General features: G+C 39.3%; 1 protein-coding gene across 1 annotated transcript; it reads right to left on the bottom strand.

The window, feature by feature from the left end:
- Window positions 1-1,412: 1,412 nt before the first annotated feature.
- Window positions 1,413-25,577, bottom strand: LOC308143841 (GTP-binding protein Rheb-like; the record flags this gene model as incomplete). The annotated part of the gene is given in 8 exon segments (XM_080514767.1): window positions 1,413-1,668; window positions 1,740-1,821; window positions 3,614-3,661; window positions 3,899-3,990; window positions 3,992-4,039; window positions 7,022-7,089; window positions 7,183-7,254; window positions 25,526-25,577. Coding segments are annotated over 8 exon segments (555 nt in total). The 3' UTR covers window positions 1,413-1,575.
- Window positions 25,578-25,867: the final 290 nt, after the last annotated feature.

The raw sequence follows: 25,867 nt of genomic DNA, 5'->3' as shown, positions 1-25,867 counted from the left end.
GGTTCACCTTTATCGTGGTTAACCACGCAGATCGAGATAAACACATCTCTATGTGTACAAGTCATTGTGCTTATTTTAGATTTCCTTTATGTTAGATTTTATACTAAGTTCTATTTATTGTATTGTATTTATTCTTCATGTTTTGGCATCAACCAGGCCTCAGGCACAGAATTTTTTGTACTGGATTGAAAATAAAGAATCTTTGAATCCTTCAAAAAACAAACAAAAAAAGTGTCAGTCAAATCCAGTATAGGAGGTTTTCTGTGAAACGGGAATAGTGACATCTACTGGTCACAAATGGTACATACAGGTATATTTTGATATGTAAATCACATGACTGTTCCAACTGAAAAAAAAAAGCCATTTAGTCCAGAAAATACGGTATACTGTATATTGTAGCATTTTCTGGAGTTGCACCTTTCAAAAATGGGTCATGAGGGGGAACAATTGTGATTCCAGCTGCCATGTAGTTTATATTATGACATACAAGCTGCTTTGGAAAATATATCCCTTGACCAGCCCAATAAATTATAAATAGTGGCATTGTCCAGAAATGATGGTATATTACTGGAATTTATTGACTATAAGTCCGAAGTTAGGCCATTTCTGTATCAAAATATACCATTAAGTACCATCTGTGACCACTGGATGTCACTGCATGACAATATAATCCTGCTACAGTTCCACAGAAAAACCTTTATTACTACTGGATTTGACTGAAAGAACGAGAAGACATTTTTTATTTTTGACGGATGCGACTTATACTCTGGAAAATACGTTAGTTGCTTTTACAACAGCAAGAGGAGTTCAAACAGCATTTTACTGTAATTCCTCGACTAAAATCACACTTTTTTCAATCAATTGTCTGGTCATGAGCTAAATTAATAAGTACCATCTTCGGAAGCAAAATACAAACTTACATGCTGTCTGGAACCACGAGATGTAACTGTATGACCACAGAACAGTGGTACAGTAAAACTCAAGTTTGGCATCCAGAGTTGAAGAACAAATTCATAGAAGGTTCTAGAACAGCAGCTACTGGACCAAGATTATTGACAGTTACATCAGGAAATGGGAAAACAACGGTTGTTATATACATTTTTTTCCCTCTCCAGGACATTTATGGACAGATGTAAGTTTTAGTCGAGAAAATACGGTAATCTTTTTTTTTCCACCTGCAAATTATCCGGCATATTGACTCACGTTCAGATCCTTAATCCATAATTTCAGCCGAACACTGTTAAAATACACCATCTACATTTCTGTATTCTAATGAAGGAAACTTTTAAAACAGTGCAGTGACACCCTTCAGGGTGTTTCTATGCTGGGAGAAGTAAAAGCTCTATCAGCTCAGTGCAGATCTACACTTCACAGTCCAGTTTGTTTTCCTGAGTTTCTCTGTCGGTTCACATGATGATTAAAACTGTTCTGTTGTTTGTTTCACGAAGACTTGCGGACAGAAACTCTCAGGATGTTGACCTTAAATCTACAGACTCTGAAAGTCTTCGGCAGTCGAAAGGGCTGACATGGTCTCCTGCCCATGGGCCGGTGGTGCGGTTGGCGAGGACGAGCAGTCTACATGACAGAGCAAGGGTTTCGTCCCTGCGGCTGACCCGCCTCCATCTTCTCGACCTCCAGGATCATCCTCCTGAACACCTCCACCGCCGTCTGACAGGGGGCAGAGGAACTGTCAGATTCCCCACAGTCAGCGAACGTCCCGCTCACCTGTCATACCTCACCTGGTTTTCTTTCGCTGAAGACTCGAGGAAGGCTGCATTCCACGACTCAGCCAGAGCTTTTCCCTCCTCAAAGCTGATCACTCTGGAGGTGACAGCACAGGTCAGAGCCAGAGTGGAAAGATCTAGATCCTCCACAGGTCAGAGCCAGAAAGAAAGATCTAGATCCTTCATAGGTGAGGCTTTTCAACTTCATAACCCAAACAGGGCACTTAAGCCCCGTCTCCACCGCACACAAGTGCCGGAACGGAGCGGAGCGGTACCGAGCGGTACGGAGCAGTACGGAATAGAGACCCCGACCGAAATTTTGGGTCGCGTTCCCACTGCAGAGAGGAGCGTGCAAAGTGGGCGGGGCTTATGAGCTCCGCAGAAATGTGACATTATAACAGAAAAGAACGTCGTCAGATGTAGATCTTACGAATCCTCTGTTGTTTAAATTCTCCACTTTGCACTGTTATTTTTTGCAGCGGGAAAAAAAAAAGTTACTTTTTGCAGCAGTCATTTTTTGCAGTGGAGAGCTGCAGCGCAACTTCCGTGTTTGTCGTGAGAGAGCGAACGCTCGGCCACTTGCCAGCGGCTTGGAGCGACGTGCCCCACACTCGAGTGCTGGGGGGCGGGGCAAGTGGCCAGAGCGTTCCCCCCGGTTGGCTGAGGCACAGACACGGGAGTCTGAGCTTTCTGCTCAAACGCAGGAGGTTCTCCACTCCGGCGCTGATCGCGGTCCGGCAGCTCAGCGCCGGAACACGGAGGCGCCGAGCTCCGAGCTCCTTTTCATGGCTTCCGCGGTCCGTCCCCGCGATAAAGCGCCACTGACCGCGGCTGAACAGAACGCTGACCGCCTCTGGAAAGCGGAGCTGCCGGAGCGCGGTCAGCGCCGGAGACGAAAGCTCCAGACTCCGGTGTCCCGGACGCACATCCACGCCACGGCGAGCGCTATGCTGCAAACAGAAAACTCCAACGCGATGCAAAGTCCCTCCCCCCGGTCTCCCCCTGCCTCAAGTCGCTCTTTCACAACAAACACTAAAGTTGAGCAGCAAAGAAAAGAAAATGAAAATAAAAACAACCAGTGCACAGCTGACCACACTGACAGCAGAGGATTCATCCGGCACATTAACATATTGAGGGCGTGTCGTAAATCACTGACCAATCAGCAGACAGCAGCTCAACCTCAGACCCGTTCCGTGGTCCTGGTACCCCAACGGAAGGGGAGCGGAAAAGCGGTCGCCTTTGGAGCGGTTTAGACCGCATTCCTGTGGTGACACGTGAACCGGAGCGGTTTAGACCGGTCTAGGCCGGTACTTTTTGTGCGGTGGAGACGGGGCCTTACTTACTTGTTATAAAGATATAGAGAAACTGTCAAACTGAGAAAAATCTTCACACGCTTCAAGTTAGATTTCAGAGGAATTAAAAGACCTTCACCAATTCGAGCATTCAGACCGCTTTTAGAACTCTGAGGTGATTTAGATTTGTCACAAATTTAAAAATTCTGACAAATCGCAATTCCTTGCAAATTCTGGAATTCAGAGAAACTCTAAAATCAAAAACAATAAAAAGAACAAACCCTCCACATTCTATCACATTCACACTTTCACCAACTCTAACAGTTAGACAAGTTCTAGAGACGTTGCAATAATTCCAGGACCTCCACAACTTCTAGACTGCTCACAAATTTGAGAATTCAATCCCAAATTTGTATAAATTCTATAATTCGGAGGAACTAAATCTTTAAAAAGAGCTCTAGAATTTGATACATTCGAAAACATTCACACTTTATTTGTAGAACTCTCTTTTAGAATCTTCATGTAAATTAAAAAAACTTTACTTGTGTGTGTGTGTGAGTGGTGGTGGGGGGGGGGGGGGGGGGGGGGGGGGGTTACCTCTCCATGTGCAAATCCTTCTTGTTCCCAACTAAAATAATCGGGACTCTGGAGAAAGAAGAGAAAGAAGAAGAAACTCTGTGTGTGTGTGTGTGTGTGTGTGTGTGTGTGTGTGTGTGTGTGTGTGTGTGTGTGTGTGTGTGTGTGTGTGTGTGTGTGTGTGTGTGTGTGTGTGTGTGTGTGTGTGTGTGTGTGTGTGTGTGTGTGTGTGTGTGTGTGTGTGGTGTTGTGTGTGTGTGTGTGGTGTGTGTGTGTGTGTGTGTGTGTGTGTGTGTGTGTACTTACTGAACATTTCCCACCATGTCCAGCAGCTTTTCGTGGATCACTCTGACCACCTCAAAGCTTTTGTAGGACGTGACTGAGTAGATGAGGATGTAAGCCATCCACGTCGATGGTGTAGCTCTGAGGGAAGATGGAGTACTCGTCCTCCAGGAGCACACAGAGTATCATGTTACAAAGTAACACCCAACAGTAATCCCACTACTTTTAGCAAGAACTCATTGACATAAAACTGTTCCTTCTGTTGTAGATCCAGATTATAGAGCATCTTCCTCCACTAACATCCAGGTTATAGAGCATCTTCCTCCTCTAACATCCAGGTTATAGAGCATCTTCCTCCTCTAACATCCAGGTTATAGAGCATCTTCCTCCTCTAACATCCAGGTTATAGAGCATCTTCCTCCTCTAACATCCAGGTTATAGAGCATCTTCCTCCTCTAACATCCAGGTTATAGAGAATCTTCCTCCTCTAACATCCAGGTTATAGAGCATCTTCCTCCACTAACATCCAGGTTATAGAGCATCTTCCTCCTCTAACATCCAGGTTATAGAGCATCTTCCTCCACTAACATCCAGGTTATAGAGCATCTTCCTCCTCTAACATCCAGGTTATAGAGAATCTTCCTCCTCTAACATCCAGTTTATAGAGCATCTTCCTCCACTAACATCCAGATTATAGAGAATCTTCCTCCTCTAACATCCAGGTTATAGAGCATCTTCCTCCTCTAACATCCAGGTTATAGAGCATCTTCCTCCTCTAACATCCAGGTTATAGAGAATCTTCCTCCACTAACATCCAGGTTATAGAGAATCTTCCTCCTCTAACATCCAGTTTATAGAGCATCTTCCTCCTCTAACATCCAGGTTATAGAGAATCTTCCTCCTCTAACATCCAGTTTTATAGAGCATCTTCCTCCACTAACATCCAGATTATAGAGAATCTTCCTCCTATCCAGGTTATAGAGCATCTTCCTCCTCTAACATCCAGATTATAGAGCATCTTCCTCCGCTAACATCCAGATTATAGAGCATCTTCCTCCTCTAACATCCAGGTTATAGAGCATCTTCCTCCGCTAACATCCAGATTATAGAGCATCTTCCTCCTCTAACATCCAGGTTATAGAGCATCTTCCTCCTCTAACATCCAGATTATACCGCATCTTCCTCCTCTAACATCCAGGTTATAGAGCATCTTCCTCCTCTAACATCCAGATTATAGAGCATCTTCCTCCTCTAACATCCAGGTTATAGAGCATCTTCCTCCACTAACATCCAGATTATAGAGCATCTTCCTCCTCTAACATCCAGGTTATAGAGCATCTTCCTCCTCTAACATCAGATTATAGAGCATCTTCCTCCTCTAACATCCAGGTTATAGAGCATCTTCCTCCTCTAACATCCAGGTTATAGAGCATCTTCCTCCTCTAACATCCAGGTTATAGAGCATCTTCCTCCACTAACATCCAGGTTATAGAGCATCTTCCTCCTCTAACATCCAGGTTATAGAGCATCTTCCTCCTCTAACATCAGATTATAGAGCATCCTCCTCCGCTAACATCCAGATTATTGAGCACCGGCGTCCTCTAACATCCAGATTATAGAGCATCCTCCTCCTCTAACATCAGATTATAGAGCATCTTCCTCCTCTAACATCAGATTATAGAGCATCTTCCTCCTCTGACATCAGATTATAGAGCATCTTCCTCCTCTGACATCCAGATTATAGAGCATCTTCCTCCTCTAACATCAGATTATAGAGCATTGTCCTCTAACATCCAGATTATAGAGCATTGTCCTCCTCTAACATCCAGATTATAGAGCATCGTTCTCCTCTAACATCCAGATTATAGATGTTAATCTATAATCTGGATGTAGATTAACATCTATAATCGTCCTCTAACATCCAGATTATAGAGCATCGTCATCCTCTAACATCCAGATTATAGAGCATCCTCCTCCTCTAACATCCAGATTATTGAGCACCGTCGTCCTCTAACATCCAGATTATAGAGCATCCTCCTCCTCTAACATCCAGATTATAGAGCATCGTCATCCTCTAACATCCAGATTATAGAGCATCCTCCTCCTCTAACACCAGATTATAGAGCATCTTCCCCCTCTAACATCAGATTATAGAGCAACTTCCTCCTCTACTTTCCAGATTATAGAGCATCTTCCTCCTCTAACATCAGATTATAGAGCATCTTCCTCCACTAACATCCAGATTATAGTAGAGCATCTTCCTCCTCTAACATCAGATTATAGAGCATCTTCCTCCTCTGACATCAGATTATAGAGCATCTTCCTCCTCTGACATCCAGATTATAGAGCATCTTCCTCCTCTAACATCAGATTATAGAGCATTGTCCTCTAACATCCAGATTATAGAGCATTGTCCTCCTCTAACATCCAGATTATAGAGCATCGTTCTCCTCTAACATCCAGATTATAGATGTTAATCTATAATCTGGATGTAGATTAACATCTATAATCGTCCTCTAACATCCAGATTATAGAGCATCGTCATCCTCTAACATCCAGATTATAGAGCATCCTCCTCCTCTAACATCCAGATTATTGAGCACCGTCGTCCTCTAACATCCAGATTATAGAGCATCCTCCTCCTCTAACATCCAGATTATAGAGCATCGCCATCCTCTAACATCCAGATTATAGAGCATCCTCCTCCTCTAACATCAGATTATAGAGCATCTTCCTCCTCTAACATCAGATTATAGAGCAACTTCCTCCTCTACTTTCCAGATTATAGAGCATCTTCCTCCTCTAACATCAGATTATAGAGCATCTTCCTCCTCTAACATCAGATTATAGAGCAACTTCCTCCTCTACTTTCCAGATTATAGAGCATCCTCCTCCTCTAACATCAGATTATAGAGCAACTTCCTCCTCTAACATCAGATTATAGAGCAACTTCCTCCTCTACTTTCCAGATTATAGAGCATCTTCCTCCTCTAACATCAGATTATAGAGCATCTTCCTCCACTAACATCCAGATTATAGTAGAGCATCTTCCTCCCACAGCTAATGCTAGCACTGCATTAACACAGCTAAGTTAGCATCATTAGCACAAACCACAGTTATTCAGGCTTCGGGTTCAGAGGAGCTCACCTGACCGGCCGTGTCCACCAGCTGCAGGTTGTACTCCTGCCCGTTGACGGTCATGGTTTTGGTGAACGCTGAAAGACGGAGTTACAAACACTAGATCGAACAAACTTCCACTGCGTTATTAACGGCATTTCTATGGCAACAGTCTGAGAGGAGGTACTCACTGTTTTCTATGGTGGGATCGTAGGAGTCCACAAACTGACCCTCCACAAACTGGATGGTGAGGGACGACTTACCTACACACACACACACACACACACACACACACACACACACACACACACACACACACACACACACACACACACACACACACACACACACACACACACACACACACACACACACACACACACACACACACACACACACACACACACACACACACACACACACACACACACACACACACACACACACCCACCCCAGTATTTTCAACCAATTTAAGCCAATCGAGGCAATAATGTATTTATATTGACCAACGGAAATATAATATAGCTAATAATGTAATATCTTTAATAATTTAAATGCAATAAAGCCAATGATGTATTAAGTTTAACCAATTTAAATGTAGTAATTTAATAATTTTTGCCAATTTACTGTAATGTAAAACCAAAAATGTTTTGGTTTTTTTTGACCAATTTAGATGTAATAAAGCCAATAATGTCACAATTTTGACAAACTTATTTTAAATAAGGCACTAATGTAATAATTTCAACAATTTTAAATGTAATAAATACAATGATGTTATGGCGGCCGTTAGGACTCAGGCCTCTCACCCAGCAGGATGATGGGAAAAGGAGCGTGGTTTTAGTGCTCCTGCTCCTGGGCTGTTGCCGTACTGTTCAGTTGAGTTTTGGCGGTTACTAAATAAAGACGAGTTCCTACCTTCAGCTCCGACTCGTCCTTCGTCCTGCCACAATACAACAATTTTGACCCAATTAAATGCCAAAAGCAATAAAGTCATAACAATGACTACGAGGAGGCTAAATTATGTCTAGCCATAGTACTACTACAACACAAATAATAATAATCAGACTGTATTTTTGTAATTTAAGGGTGTTTCAGTTCTCTTATCAAAAATAGGTGAAATATATGGTGTAGTTGTTGGTGAACTGAGGAACAATACTCTGTATAGAAGGAATTCCTAAGAGCAGTAGTCCACAAAGAATGGTAATAATTTACAGTACAAATATGAATAAATCTATATTTAAATAGAACAGAGGACACATACCATCTTGCACCCTCTATTATGGTTCTATTGGATTACTGGTAATTGATCACACTTAAAATAGACTTTATTCTATTTAAAATGTCCAGATTGATCAGGTTAATGGACGTTATTATATAGATTTTGATGCACAATTGCTGGTTGGGCTCCACTCCAACCAACACTGTGATCAGGTATAAAAAGTCCTCACAGCTCAGGATGTGAAATGTTCTACATCACCAACCTTTGAAGTCCAAAAAACACACAACTTACTCATTCCTGCAGTTTTGAACCAAAGTCAATCTGCAGCATCTCTGCCAGGGAGTATGGGGTTATATTTGTGCCAAAATTCTGAGCGAGCGATGGGAAAATTTGAGCGCAAAAAAATTTATTGTGCAAGCACACTAATAACATTTTGAGGAAATATTTAAATTGCGCAAAGACAAACTTGAGATTGCACGCTCAAAAATCATTTCTGCGCTCAGATTCTTCCTCTGCTCTCAACCTCTCTCTCTCTCTCGCGCTCAATCTCTCTCTCTCTCAACCTCTCTCTCTCTCGCGCTCAACCTCTCTCTCTCTCTCTCGCTCGCTCAAATCTCTCCATGTCCGCGCTCAAGTCCTGCTGTACGCTCGCTCAAAATGTGCAAAGCCCAAATGTGACAGACACAGTTGTCCACCAATCACAGAAATTTGGGGCGGGCGTTGAATTCTGATTGGTTACTTCGGTTTCTGGAAGTGCCTCATAACCAACGAAGAAGAAAAAGAAGAAGAAGAGGGAAAAACAAACTGCGAATGAAAACAGAAATAAGGAAAACTAAAGATTATGATCCTGGATTACAACATGTTTTCCCTCGCAGTTTGTTTTTCCCTCTTCTTCTTCGTTGGTTATGAGGCACTTCCAGAATCCAAAGTAACCAATCAGAGTTCAACACCCGCCCCAAATTTCTGTGATTGGTGGACAACCGTGTCTGTCACATTTGGGCTTTGCACATTTTGAGCGAGCGCACAGCAGGACTTGAGCGGAGGTGGAGAGATTTGAGCGAGCGAGAGAGAGAGAGGTTGAGCGCGAGAGAGAGAGAGAGAGGTTGAGCGAGAGAGAGAGAGAGATTGAGCGCGAGAGAGAGAGAGATTGAGCGCGAGAGAGAGAGAGGTTGAGCACGCAGAGGAAGAATCTGAGCGCAGAAATGATTTTTGAGCGCAATCTCAAGTCTGTCTTTGCGCAATTTAAATATTTCCTCAAAATGTTATTAGTGTGCTTGCACAATTAATTTTTTTGCGCTCAAATTTTCCCATCGCTCGCTCAGAATTTTGGCACAAATATAAGCCCATACATCTCTGCCAGGGAGCGGGTTTCTCATCACTCGCTTGCAGAAGAAATGCATGAAAAGTTGTTTTTGTTCATTGCACTGTGAACTAACAAAACTTCTTTCTTTACTGTTTTGTGGGGTAAAAGCAAACATCAACAGCTAACACAACACTTTAACCCTTTAAGAATAACCTAAATTCAGTAAATGCTATTTGACATCATAAATGTTCAATGAAGTTTTTTTTCAAAGTGTAAAATGGACCAATTTCTTACAGAAAAGAGCAGAAAATAAACACAGTGACCTTGTTATGACTGGTTTCACTGCACACGCAGTCACATGTTTTGATAAGGTACTGAACATTTTTCCAAATTTCAACAGCTGATCTGGAAAGACTGGGGGACGTTCTTTGTCCCATGAAGGATTACAATAGTTCACTCTGTTGTGGTGCAGTGGTTAGCACTCTGTTAGCAGTCCAGTTTGCAGTCCTTGGTTTGAGTCCAGTTTTGGTTTTCCAGCCTTTTTGATGTGGAGTCTGCATGTTGTCCCTGTGTGTGCATGACTGATGGTGTGCCTGTGTGTGTGTCTTCTGATGGACAGCTCAGTCTGCATGCAGAGCACTGACAGAGCAGGAACAGCCCCGTTAGAGCAGGAACAGCAGGAACAGCCCCGTGAGAGCAGGAACGGTCGCATGTGACCAGGAACAGCATTGTTAGAGCAGGAACAGCCCTGTTTGAGCATGCAGAGACCAGCTGGAGCAGACAGGTCAGTTAGAGTGGGAACAGACTCTTTAGAGTGTGTAAAGCCCCGTTAGAGCATGCACAGCCCCGTTGGAGCATGCACAGCCCTGTTGCAGCATGCACAGCCCCGTTGGAGCATGCACAGCCCCGTTGCAGCATGCACAGCCCCGTTGGAGCATGCACAGCCCCGTTGGAGCATGCACAGCCCCGTTGGAGCATGCACAGCCCTGTTGCAGCATGCACAGCCCCGTTGGAGCAAAAACGGTCCCATTGGACCAGAAACATCCACGTGTGACCAGGAACAGCATTGTTAGAGCAGGAACAGCCCAGTGAGAGCAGGAACAGCCTGTTGATTTGCAGTGATGCTCCCAGCTGCAAGCATCAGGACCACACCTGCTACTACCAAGCTATCTGATTTGCTGCCAGCTGACCAATCCCAGTTTGGAGCCAATTACTGCTGCAAGTGTGGAAGTGTGGAGATGAAGATGTGTGCTGGTGTGCAGTGACGTGTTACTGTGATGACCACACTCCTTGAACATCATCAACATCCTGATGGGCTCAGGTCACACAAGGCTTGAGGCAGAGGTCCTCATAGCCAGTGGGAGAAAGTTCTAACATGCTCTCACGGGCTAACCAACCGTACATGATGAATAAGAGAGTCTGAATGCATCTGGTGATGGTGTAGTAAGCTTATAACTTCCTCTGTTCACCTGATAGTAGTGTGTTGCTGCACTGCTGCCACTCTTTACCATCTTATCTATTGGAATCTTTACCTTTTCATTTGCATAATGTCTCTAAAATCTAGACTATATTGATAGAGTGATGCTGAAAAACTAATCTCTGCATTTACTTCAAGAGTAGACTATTGTAACTCCCCATTATCAGGGTGTCCAAATAACTGCTTAAAAAGTCTTCAGTTAATTCAAAATGCTGCAGCGAGAGTCCTGACAAGGACCAGCCTCAGAGATCACATCACTCCAATACTAACCTCTCTTCAATGGCTCCCTGTTGAATCTAGAATAGAATTTAACATCCTTCTTCTGACCTATAAAGCTCTTAACAACCAGGCCCCATCATATCTTAAAGATCGATTAGTCCCATATCTCCCCAGAAGAACACTTGGTTCTCAGAGTGCTGCTTACTGGAGGTTCCAAGGTTTTCTAAAAGTAGAATGGAGGCAGAGCCTTCAGCTCTCAAGCTCCGTCTTGTGGAACCAGATCCCAGTTTCAGTTAGGGAGGCTGAAACAGTCTCTACTTTTAAGGCCAGACTGAAAACTTTTCTCTTTAATAAAGTTACAGTGAGAGCTGCTTCAGGACACCCTGGACCATTTTGTAATTAAGCTGCCATAGGTTAAGACTGCTGGAGGACCTGAACTGAGCTTCTTTACTACTTCTTTACCACTATTACATGTAATAACATTTACTACTTCTTTACCACTATTACATGTAATAACATTTACTACTTCTTTACCACTATTACATGTAATAACATTTACTACTTCTTTACCACTATTACATGTAATAACATTTACTACTTCTTTACCACTATTACATGTAATAACATTTACTACTTCTTTACCACTATTACTTGTAATAACATTTACTACTTCTTTACCACTATTACATGTCACTAACATTTACGACTTCTTTACCACTATCACATGTCACTAACATTTATTACTTCTTTACCACTATTACATGTCACTAACATTTACTACTTCTTTACCACTATTACATGTCACTAACATTTACTACTTCTTTACCACTATTACATGTAATAACATTTACTACTTCTTTACCACTATCACGTCACTAACATTTACTACTTCTTTACCACTATTACATGTCACTAACATTTACTACTTCTTTACCACTATTACATGTAATAACATGTACCACTTCTTTACCACTATCACATGTCACTAACATTTACTACTTCTTTACCACTATCACGTCACTAACATTTACTACTTCTTTACCACTATTACATGTAATAACATTTACTACTTCTTTACCACTATTACATGTCACTAACATTTACTACTTCTTTACCACTATTACATGTAATAACATTTACTACTTCTTTACCACTATCACATGTCACTAACATTTACTACTTCTTTACCACTATCACGTCACTAACATTTACTACTTCTTTACCACTATTACATGTAATAACATTTACTACTTCTTTACCACTATTACATGTCACTAACATTTACTACTTCTTTACCACTATTACATGTAATAACATTTACTACTTCTTTACCACTATCACATGTCACTAACATTTACTACTTCTTTACCACTATTACATGTAATAACATTTACTACTTCTTTACCACTATTACATGTCACTAACATTTACTACTTCTTTACCACTATTACATGTAATAACATTTACTACTTCTTTACCACTATTACATGTCACTAACATTTACTACTTCTTTACCACTATTACATGTAATAACATTTACTACTTCTTTACCACTATTACATGTCACTAACATTTACTACTTCTTTACCACTATTACATGTAATAACATTTACTACTTCTTTACCACTATTACATGTCACTAACATTTACTACTTCTTTACCACTATCACATGTAATAACATGTACTACTTCTTTACCACTATTACATGTAATAACATTTACTACTTCTTTACCACTATCACATGTCACTAACATTTACTACTTCTTTACCACTATCACATGTAATAACATTTACTACTTCTTTACCACTATTACATGTCACTAACATTTACTACTTCTTTACCACTATCACACGTCACTAACATTTACTACTTCTTTACCACTATCACATGTCACTAACATTTACTACTTCTTTACCACTATTACATGTCACTAACATTTACTACTTCTTTACCACTATTACATGTAATAACATTTACTACTTCTTTACCACTATCACATGTAATAACATTTACTACTTCTTTACCACTATTACATGTCACTAACATTTACTACTTCTTTACCACTATCACACGTCACTAACATTTACTACTTCTTTACCACTATCACATGTCACTAACATTTACTACTTCTTTACCACTATCACATGTCACTAACATTTACTACTTCTTTACCACTATCACATGTCACTAACATTTACTACTTCTTTACCACTATTACATGTAAAAACATGTACTACTTCTTTACCACTATTACATGTAATAACATTTACTACTTCTTTACCACTATCACATGTCACTAACATTTACTACTTCTTTAACACTATTACATGTAATAACATTTACTACTTCTTTACCACTATCACATGTCACTAACATTTACTACTTCTTTACCACTATTACATGTCACTAACATTTACTACTTCTTTACCACTATCACATGTAATAACATGTACTACTTCTTTACCACTATTACATGTAATAACATTTACTACTTCTTTACCACTATCACATGTAATAACATTTACTACTTCTTTACCACTATCACATGTAATAACATTTACTATTTATTTACCACTATTACATGTCACTAACATTTACTACTTCTTTACCACTATCACACGTCACTAACATTTACTACTTCTTTACCACTATCACATGTCACTAACATTTACTACTTCTTTACCACTATTACATGTCACTAACATTTACTACTTCTTTACCACTATTACATGTAAAAACATGTACTACTTCTTTACCACTATTACATGTAATAACATTTACTACTTCTTTACCACTATCACATGTCACTAACATTTACTACTTCTTTAACACTATTACATGTAATAACATTTACTACTTCTTTACCACTATTACATGTAATAACATTTACTACTTCTTTACCACTATCACATGTCACTAACATTTACTACTTCTTTACCACTATTACATGTCACTAACATTTACTACTTCTTTACCACTATTACATGTCACTAACATTTACTACTTCTTTACCACTATCACATGTCACTAACATTTACTACTTCTTTACCACTATCACATGTCACTAACATTTACTACTTCTTTACCACTATTACATGTAATAACATTTACTACTTCTTTACCACTATCACATGTCACGAACATTTACTACTTCTTTACCACTATCACATGTCACTAACATTTACTACTTCTTTACCACTATTACATGTAATAACATTTACTACTTCTTTACCACTATCACATGTCACTAACATTTACTACTTCTTTACCACTATTACATGTCACTAACATTTACTACTTCTTTACCACTATTACATGTCACTAACATTTACTACTTCTTTACCACTATTACATGTCACTAACATTTACTACTTCTTTACCACTATTACATGTAATAACATTTACTACTTCTTTACCACTATCACGTCACTAACATTTACTACTTCTTTACCACTATTACATGTCACTAACATTTACTACTTCTTTACCACTATTACATGTAATAACATGTACCACTTCTTTACCACTATCACATGTCACTAACATTTACTACTTCTTTACCACTATCACGTCACTAACATTTACTACTTCTTTACCACTATTACATGTAATAACATTTACTACTTCTTTACCACTATCACATGTCACTAACATTTACTACTTCTTTACCACTATTACATGTAATAACATTTACTACTTCTTTACCACTATTACATGTCACTAACATTTACTACTTCTTTACCACTATTACATGTAATAACATTTACTACTTCTTTACCACTATTACATGTCACTAACATTTACTACTTCTTTACCACTATTACATGTAATAACATTTACTACTTCTTTACCACTATTACATGTCACTAACATTTACTACTTCTTTACCACTATTACATGTAATAACATTTACTACTTCTTTACCACTATTACATGTAATAACATTTACTACTTCTTTACCACTATTACATGTCACTAACATTTACTACTTCTTTACCACTATTACATGTCACTAACATTTACTACTTCTTTACCACTATCACATGTAATAACATGTACTACTTCTTTACCACTATTACATGTAATAACATTTACTACTTCTTTACCACTATCACATGTCACTAACATTTACTACTTCTTTACCACTATTACATGTAATAACATTTACTACTTCTTTACCACTATCACATGTAATAACATTTACTACTTCTTTACCACTATTACATGTCACTAACATTTACTACTTCTTTACCACTATTACATGTCACTAACATTTACTACTTCTTTACCACTATCACATGTCACTAACATTTACTACTTCTTTACCACTATTACATGTAAAAACATGTACTACTTCTTTACCACTATTACATGTAATAACATTTACTACTTCTTTACCACTATCACATGTCACTAACATTTACTACTTCTTTAACACTATTACATGTAATAACATTTACTACTTCTTTACCACTATCACATGTCACTAACATTTACTACTTCTTTACCACTATCACATGTCACTAACATTTACTACTTCTTTACCACTATTACATGTCACTAACATTTACTACTTCTTTACCACTATCACATGTAATAACATGTACTACTTCTTTACCTCTATTACATGTAATAACATTTACTACTTCTTTACCACTATTACATGTCACTAACATTTACTACTTCTTTACCACTATTACATGTAATAACATTTACTACTTCTTTACCACTATCACATGTAATAACATTTACTACTTCTTTACCACTATTACATGTAATAACATGTACCACTTCTTTACCACTATCACATGTCACTAACATTTACTACTTCTTTACCACTATCACGTCACTAACATTTACTACTTCTTTACCACTATTACATGTAATAACATTTACTACTTCTTTACCACTATCACGTCACTAACATTTACTACTTCTTTACCACTATTACATGTCACTAACATTTACTACTTCTTTACCACTATTACATGTAATAACATGTACCACTTCTTTACCACTATCACATGTCACTAACATTTACTACTTCTTTACCACTATCACATGTCACTAACATTTACTACTTCTTTAACACTATTACATGTAATAACATTTACTACTTCTTTACCACTATTACATGTCACTAACATTTACTACTTCTTTACCACTATTACATGTAATAACATTTACTACTTCTTTACCACTATCACATGTCACTAACATTTACTACTTCTTTACCACTATTACATGTAATAACATTTACTACTTCTTTACCACTATTACATGTCACTAACATTTACTACTTCTTTACCACTATTACATGTAATAACATTTACTACTTCTTTACCACTATCACACGTCACTAACATTTACTACTTCTTTACCACTATTACATGTAATAACATTTACTACTTCTTTACCACTATCACATGTCACTAACATTTACTACTTCTTTACCACTATTACATGTAATAACATTTACTACTTCTTTACCACTATTACATGTCACTAACATTTACTACTTCTTTACCACTATTACATGTAATAACATTTACTACTTCTTTACCACTATTACATGTCACTAACATTTACTACTTCTTTACCACTATTACATGTCACTAACATTTACTACTTCTTTACCACTATCACATGTAATAACATGTACTACTTCTTTACCACTATTACATGTAATAACATTTACTACTTCTTTACCACTATCACATGTCACTAACATTTACTACTTCTTTACCACTATTACATGTAATAACATTTACTACTTCTTTACCACTATTACATGTCACTAACATTTACTACTTCTTTACCACTATTACATGTCACTAACATTTACTACTTCTTTACCACTATCACATGTAATAACATGTACTACTTCTTTACCACTATTACATGTAATAACATTTACTACTTCTTTACCACTATCACATGTCACTAACATTTACTACTTCTTTACCACTATTACATGTAATAACATTTACTACTTCTTTACCACTATCACATGTAATAACATTTACTACTTCTTTACCACTATTACATGTCACTAACATTTACTACTTCTTTACCACTATCACACGTCACTAACATTTACTACTTCTTTACCACTATCACATGTCACTAACATTTACTACTTCTTTACCACTATTACATGTCACTAACATTTACTACTTCTTTACCACTATTACATGTCACTAACATTTACTACTTCTTTACCACTATTACATGTAAAAACATGTACTACTTCTTTACCACTATTACATGTAATAACATTTACTACTTCTTTACCACTATCACATGTCACTAACATTTACTACTTCTTTAACACTATTACATGTAATAACATTTACTACTTCTTTACCACTATCACATGTCACTAACATTTACTACTTCTTTACCACTATTACATGTCACTAACATTTACTACTTCTTTACCACTATCACATGTAATAACATGTACTACTTCTTTACCACTATTACATGTAATAACATTTACTACTTCTTTACCACTATCACATGTCACTAACATTTACTACTTCTTTACCACTATTACATGTAATAACATTTACTACTTCTTTACCACTATCACATGTAATAACATTTACTACTTCTTTACCACTATCACACGTCACTAACATTTACTACTTCTTTACCACTATCACATGTCACTAACATTTACTACTTCTTTACCACTATTACATGTCACTAACATTTACTACTTCTTTACCACTATTACATGTAAAAACATGTACTACTTCTTTACCACTATTACATGTAATAACATTTACTACTTCTTTACCACTATCACATGTCACTAACATTTACTACTTCTTTAACACTATTACATGTAATAACATTTACTACTTCTTTACCACTATCACATGTCACTAACATTTACTACTTCTTTACCACTATCACATGTCACTAACATTTACTACTTCTTTACCACTATCACATGTCACTAACATTTACTACTTCTTTACCACTATTACATGTAATAACATTTACTACTTCTTTACCACTATTACATGTAATAACATTTACTACTTCTTTACCACTATCACATGTCACTAACATTTACTACTTCTTTACCACTATTACATGTCACTAACATTTACTACTTCTTTACCACTATTACATGTCACTAACATTTACTACTTCTTTACCACTATCACATGTCACTAACATTTACTACTTCTTTACCACTATCACATGTCACTAACATTTACTACTTCTTTACCACTATTACATGTAATAACATTTACTACTTCTTTACCACTATCACATGTCACTAACATTTACTACTTCTTTACCACTATCACATGTCACTAACATTTACTACTTCTTTACCACTATTACATGTCACTAACATTTACTACTTCTTTACCACTATCACATGTCACTAACATTTACTACTTCTTTACCACTATTACATGTCACTAACATTTACTACTTCTTTACCACTATCACATGTCACTAACATTTACTACTTCTTTACCACTATCACATGTCACTAACATTTACTACTTCTTTACCACTATTACATGTAATAACATTTACTACTTCTTTACCACTATCACATGTCACTAACATTTACTACTTCTTTACCACTATCACATGTCACTAACATTTACTACTTCTTTACCACTATTACATGTAATAACATTTACTACTTCTTTACCACTATCACATGTCACTAACATTTACTACTTCTTTACCACTATTACATGTCACTAACATTTACTACTTCTTTACCACTATTACATGTCACTAACATTTACTACTTCTTTACCACTATTACATGTAATAACATTTACTACTTCTTTACCACTATTACATGTCACTAACATTTACTACTTCTTTACCACTATTACATGTAATAACATTTACTACTTCTTTACCACTATTACATGTCACTAACATTTACTACTTCTTTACCACTATTACATGTAATAACATTTACTACTTCTTTACCACTATCACATGTAATAACATTGTCTACTTCTTTACCACTATCACATGTCACTAACATTTACTACTTCTTTACCACTATTACATGTAATAACATTTACTACTTCTTTACCACTATTACATGTCACTAACATTAACTACTTCTTTACCACTATTACATGTAATAACATGTACTACTTCTTTACCACTATCACATGTCACTAACATGTGTGTGTAAATGTACTGCAGTATTTAGAACAGAGAAGAGTAAATGTACTGCAGTATTTAGAACAGAGAAGAGTAAATGTACTGCAGTATTTAGAACAGAGAAGAGTAAATGTACTGCAGTATTTAGAATAGAGAAGAGTAAATGTACTGCAGTATTTAGAATAGACAAGAGTAAATGTACTGCAGTATTTAGAACAGACAAGAGTAAATGTACTGCAGTATTTAGAACAGAGAAGAGTAAATGTACTGCAGTATTTAGAACAGAGAAGAGTAAATGTACTGCAGTATTTAGAACAGACAAGAGTAAATGTACTGCAGTATTTAGAACAGAGAAGAGTAAATGTACTGCAGTATTTAGAATAGACAAGAGTAAATGTACTGCAGTATTTAGAATAGAGAAGAGTAAATGTACTACAGTATTTAGAACAGAGAAGAGTAAATGTACTGCAGTATTTAGAACAGAGAAGAGTAAATGTACTGCAGTATTTAGAATAGAGAAGAGTAAATGTACTACAGTATTTAGAACAGAGAAGAGTAAATGTACTGCAGTATTTAGAACAGAGAAGAGTAAATGTACTACAGTATTTAGAATAGAGAAGAGTAAATGTACTACAGTATTTAGAACAGAGAAGAGTAAATGTACTGCAGTATTTAGAACAGAGAAGAGTAAATGTACTACAGTATTTAGAATAGAGAAGAGTAAATGTACTACAGTATTTAGAACAGAGAAGAGTAAATGTACTGCAGTATTTAGAACAGAGAAGAGTAAATGTACTACAGTATTTAGAACAGAGAAGAGTAAATGTACTGCAGTATTTAGAATAGAGAAGAGTAAATGTACTGCAGTATTTAGAACAGAGAAGAGTGAATGTACTGCAGTATTTAGAACAGAGAAGAGTAAATGTACTGCAGTATTTAGAACAGAGAAGAGTAAATGTACTGCAGTATTTAGAATAGAGAAGAGTAAATGTACTGCAGTATTTAGAACAGAGAAGAGTAAATGTACTGCAGTATTTAGAATAGACAAGAGTAAATGTACTGCAGTATTGAGAACAGAGAAGAGTAAATGTACTACAGTATTTAGAACAGAGAAGAGTAAATGTACTACAGTATTTAGAACAGAGAAGAGTAAATGTACTGCAGTATTTAGAACAGAGAAGAGTCAATGTACTGCAGTATTTAGAACAGAGAAGAGTAAATGTACTGCAGTATTTAGAATAGACAAGAGTAAATGTACTGCAGTATTTAGAACAGAGAAGAGTAAATGTACTACAGTATTTAGAACAGAGAAGAGTAAATGTACTGCAGTATTTAGAACAGAGAAGAGTCAATGTACTGCAGTATTTAGAACAGAGAAGAGTAAATGTACTGCAGTATTTAGAATAGACAAGAGTAAATGTACTGCAGTATTTAGAACAGAGAAGAGTAAATGTACTGCAGTATTTAGAACAGAGAAGAGTAAATGTACTGCAGTATTTAGAACAGAGAAGAGTAAATGTACTGCAGTATTTAGAACAGAGAAGAGTAAATGTACTGCAGTATTTAGAACAGAGAAGAGTAAATGTACTGCAGTATTTAGAACAGAGAAGAGTAAATGTACTGCAGTATTTAGAACAGAGAAGAGTAAATGTACTGCAGTATTTAGAATAGAGAAGAGTAAATGTACTGCAGTATTTAGAACAGAGAAGAGTAAATGTACTACAGTATTTAGAACAGAGAAGAGTGAATGTACTGCAGTATTTAGAATAGAGAAGAGTAAATGTACTGCAGTATTTAGAACAGAGAAGAGTAAATGTACTGCAGTATTTAGAATAGACAAGAGTAAATGTACTGCAGTATTTAGAACAGAGAAGAGTAAATGTACTGCAGTATTTAGAACAGAGAAGAGTAAATGTACTGCAGTATTTAGAATAAACAAGAGTAAATGTACTGCAGTATTTAGAACAGAGAAGAGTAAATGTACTGCAGTATTTAGAACAGAGAAGAGTAAATGTACTGCAGTATTTAGAACAGAGAAGAGTAAATGTACTGCAGTATTTAGAACAGAGAAGAGTAAATGTACTGCAGTATTTAGAACAGAAAAGAAGGATAGATGAGACACTATGTCGTCCTGAAGGGAAGGAAACATGACAAATAGAATGAAAGCTGATTCAGGAGGTCTGAAATAATTCTGCCTCATTTCATTGTCAATAATTCCTCACCAGTAACATTATTGCCTCAAAAAGCAACGTTTTAATTTATTTTCAGAAATGTTTGTAGTTCTTCCATCTGAGCCTGGAGATCAGAGGCTGTTTTTATTATGATACATTGAATTAAATTGTTCAAAATGTGGCTACATCCTCTTCTATATGTGTAAGGTTTTCTTTATTTACGAGAATCTGATCATTTATCTAATTGAAAAGTGATTCAGCATTCTCTTAAGAAGATGCATAGAGGTTGATAAAGAAACTCAAAACCTCCATTATACTTTTTGTTCAAAGTATTCTTCCCCGTTCAATACGAGTGAATTTTCTTTCTCGGCTGTGTTTTTATAAATTGAATATGGAATATGATGGGGGGTGGGGGTCTCTCTCTTCAGTCCACTGGGCTCTGGACCTTATAAATACTCTGAGCTTTATTCACATTATATCTTCCTGGATGTTCCTCCAGTGTTCTTGTACTTGCTCGAACTGAACGTGATCCATGAAACCGTGACACAATGTTAAGCCACTGACGTCAGTTGTCCTTTTAAATATAGGACATATTGTCAGCTATCTTGGATTCCCCAATGACGGCCTCTCCAGCAAGCAGCCGCCACGGAGGAGAGACCAAAATCTTTTTAAACCATCCTTGATAACATCAGCTTGCAAATGAAGGCAGATTCCAGAACCTGGGAGAACTTGATTTTCTGGCTTGAGTTGACCATAAAAATGTTGATGATCCATTAGGCCACTTTGATGATGCAAAACTGCACAGCCTCGCTAAACATGGCAAGCATTTTGACTTTTACACCTACGTGATTGACGTCTTTGTCAAGAAGGACAGGCACATGGACTTCATCTTCAAATAAAGTTCTCTCTCTCTCTATAATTGTATAGGTTTATTTGATGGTATTTTACGATCTTGAATATTATAGATAAACACATGTCAGTGATATTGACAGAGGCTCTTATATTGATAAGTACAAACAGGAACTATGGCAGAACGACATAAAATAGAAAAATCTTCTCACTCCTGATTACAATTATCTAATGATCACGGAGCTGATTGCTGCAATGCCTTTGGAGTTTGGGTTCGTTGTGTTTTAGACGCCCTTTTGGGGGTTTATATTAGGTTTGTAGTTAGTTATTTGATCTAGTTTATCCATCCATCCATCCATTGGCTACCGCTTTATCCTGGGCCGGGTCGCGGAGGCAGCAGTCCAAGCAGAGTTGCCCAGACTTCCCTCACCCCAGACACTTCCTCCAGCTCCTCCGGTGGCACCCCAAGGTGTTCCCAGGCCATAGAGAGACATAGTCCCTCCAGCATGTCCTGGGTCTGCCCTGAGACCTCCTACCGGAGGGACATGCCCGGAACACCTCCCTGGGGAGGCGTCCGGGGGGCATCCGAAACAGATGCCCAAGCCACCTCAGCTGGCTCCTCTCGATGTGGAGGAGCAGCGGCTCTACTCCGAGCTCCTCCCTGGTGACTGAGCTCCTCACCCTATCTCTAAGGGTGACTGAGCTCCTCACCCTATCTCTAAGGGTGACTGAGCTCCTCACCCTATCTCTAAGAGTGACTGAGCTCCTCACCCTATCTCTAAGGGTGGCTGAGCTCCTCCCCCTATCTCTAAGGGTGACTGAGCTCCTCACCCTATCTCTAAGGGTGACTGAGCTCCTCACCCTATCTCTAAGGGTGACTGAGCTCCTCACCCTATCTCTAAGAGTGACTGAGCTCCTCACCCTATCTCTAAGGGTGACTGAGCTCCTCACCCTATCTCTAAGGGTGACTGAGCTCCTCACCCTATCTCTAAGAGTGACTGAGCTCCTCACCCTATCTCTAAGGGTGACTGAGCTCCTCACCCTATCTCTAAGAGTGACTGAGCTCCTCACCCTATCTCTAAGGGTGACTGAGCTCCTCACCCTATCTCTAAGGGTGACTGAGCTCCTCCCCCTATCTCTAAGGGTGACTGAGCTCCTCACCCTATCTCTAAGGGTGACTGAGCTCCTCCCCCTATCTCTAAGGGTGGCTGAGCTCCTCCCCCTATCTCTAAGGGTGACTGAGCTCCTCCCCCTATCTCTAAGGGTGACTGAGCTCCTCACCCTATCTCTAAGGGTGGCTGAGCTCCTCCCCCTATCTCTAAGGGTGACTGAGCTCCTCACCCTATCTCTAAGGGTGGCTGAGCTCCTCCCCTTATCTCTAAGGGTGGCTGAGCTCCTCACCCTATCTCTAAGGATGACTGAGCTCCTCACCCTATCTCTAAGGATGACTGAGCTCCTCCCCTTATCTCTAAGGGTGACTGAGCTCCTCCCCCTATCTCTAAGGGTGACTGAGCTCCTCCCCCTATCTCTAAGGGTGACTGAGCTCCTCCCCCTATCTCTAAGGGTGACTGAGCTCCTCACCCTATCTCTAAGGGTGACTGAGCTCCTCCCTGGTGACTGAGCTCCTCACCCTATCTCTAAGGGTGACTGAGCTCCTCCCTGGTGACTGAGCTCCTCACCCTATCTCTAAGGGTGACTGAGCTCCTCACCCTATCTCTAAGGGTGACTGAGCTCCTCACCTTATCTCTAAGGGTGACTGAGCTCCTCACCCTATCTCTAAGGGTGGCTGAGCTCCTCACTCTATCTCTAAGGGTGGCTGAGCTCCTCACCCTATCTCTAAGGGTGACTGAGCTCCTCCCTGGTGACTGAGCTCCTCACCCTATCTCTAAGGGTGACTGAGCTCCTCACCCTATCTCTAAGGGTGACTGAGCTCCTCACCCTATCTCTAAGGGTGACTGAGCTCCTCACCCTATCTCTAAGGGTGACTGAGCTCCTCCCCCTATCTCTAAGGGTGACTGAGCTCCTCACCCTATCTCTAAGGGTGACTGAGCTCCTCCCTGGTGACTGAGCTCCTCACCCTATCTCTAAGGGTGACTGAGCTCCTCCCTGGTGACTGAGCTCCTCACCCTATCTCTAAGGGTGACTGAGCTCCTCACCCTATCTCTAAGGGTGACTGAGCTCCTCACCTTATCTCTAAGGGTGACTGAGCTCCTCACCCTATCTCTAAGGGTGGCTGAGCTCCTCACTCTATCTCTAAGGGTGGCTGAGCTCCTCACCCTATCTCTAAGGGTGACTGAGCTCCTCCCTGGTGACTGAGCTCCTCACCCTATCTCTAAGGGTGACTGAGCTCCTCACCCTATCTCTAAGGGTGACTGAGCTCCTCACCCTATCTCTAAGGGTGACTGAGCTCCTCACCCTATCTCTAAGGGTACGCCCAGCCACCCTACGGAGGAAGCTCATTTCAGCCGCTTGTATCCGGGATCTGGTTCTTTCGGTCATGACCCATAGTTCATGACCATAGGTGAGGGTAGGAACGAAGATCGACCGGTAAATCGAGAGCTTGGCTTTTTGGCTCAGCTCCTTCTTCACCACGACGGACCGATACAACGTCCGCATAACTGCAGACGCTGCACCGATCCGCCTGTCGATCTCACGCTCCATCTTTCCCCCACTCGTGAACAAGACCCCAAGATACTTGAACTCCTCCACCTGTGACAAGGGCACTCCACCTACCTGGAGGGGGCAAGACACCTTTTTCCGGTCCGATCTAGTTTAGCTTAATTTAATATTTGTAAGTTGGCAACTAGGAGTGAAAAGGATTTTGTGTATCATCTCGTCCTGCCATGGTGTTCCTGTTTGGTGTACCAAATTAAAAGCCTCTGTTATCTGCAATTGTACTCAAGGTAGAAGCACAATCTCATATGCAAATCGCCTTGGGGCTGATCGACATTGGAGGTCTGATTGTATTAGGCGCTGCCTACCCTACCTGCTCCCTGACAGCAGTGGCTCCCCGCTGAGTCCATGTGCCGCTTCATGTGGACTCACCACGGGATGGACTACACACACACTCTCGCAGCTTTCACCACCGCGACTCCGCTTTGTCACACAGGTGATTCGCGAGGAGGACTTACCCACCGACCTATAGCCCAGCACGGCTATCTTCCGGGATTTGGGCTGCGGCATGGTGATTTAGTGTGAGCATCCAGAGAGGCGGACGGAGCTTCTGAGCGGCTGCATCCTCTCACTGCATAATTAATGAGCTTCCAGCGCTGCTTGGATTAACGCACGCAAGGAGGAGGGCTCTCATTTTTCAGCCTACATTTCTATTGGTTCAACAGAGACATGTGCCTTTGAACCATTCTTTCATTGGACATTGTGGAGCGTTGACACCTCCTTTGAGCCAATGAGATATCAGAAAGCTGTTGAGTGGGCGGGACCAGTGGTGTAAACATATCTGTTAGCTAGTGGTTAGC

The sequence above is a fragment of the Blennius ocellaris genome (assembly GCF_963422515.1).
Source record: "Blennius ocellaris genome assembly, chromosome: 19".
NCBI lineage: Eukaryota > Metazoa > Chordata > Actinopteri > Blenniiformes > Blenniidae > Blennius > Blennius ocellaris.
The sequence above is the reverse complement of the archived record's forward strand: the minus strand, read 5'-3'. Positions and strand labels throughout refer to the sequence as shown.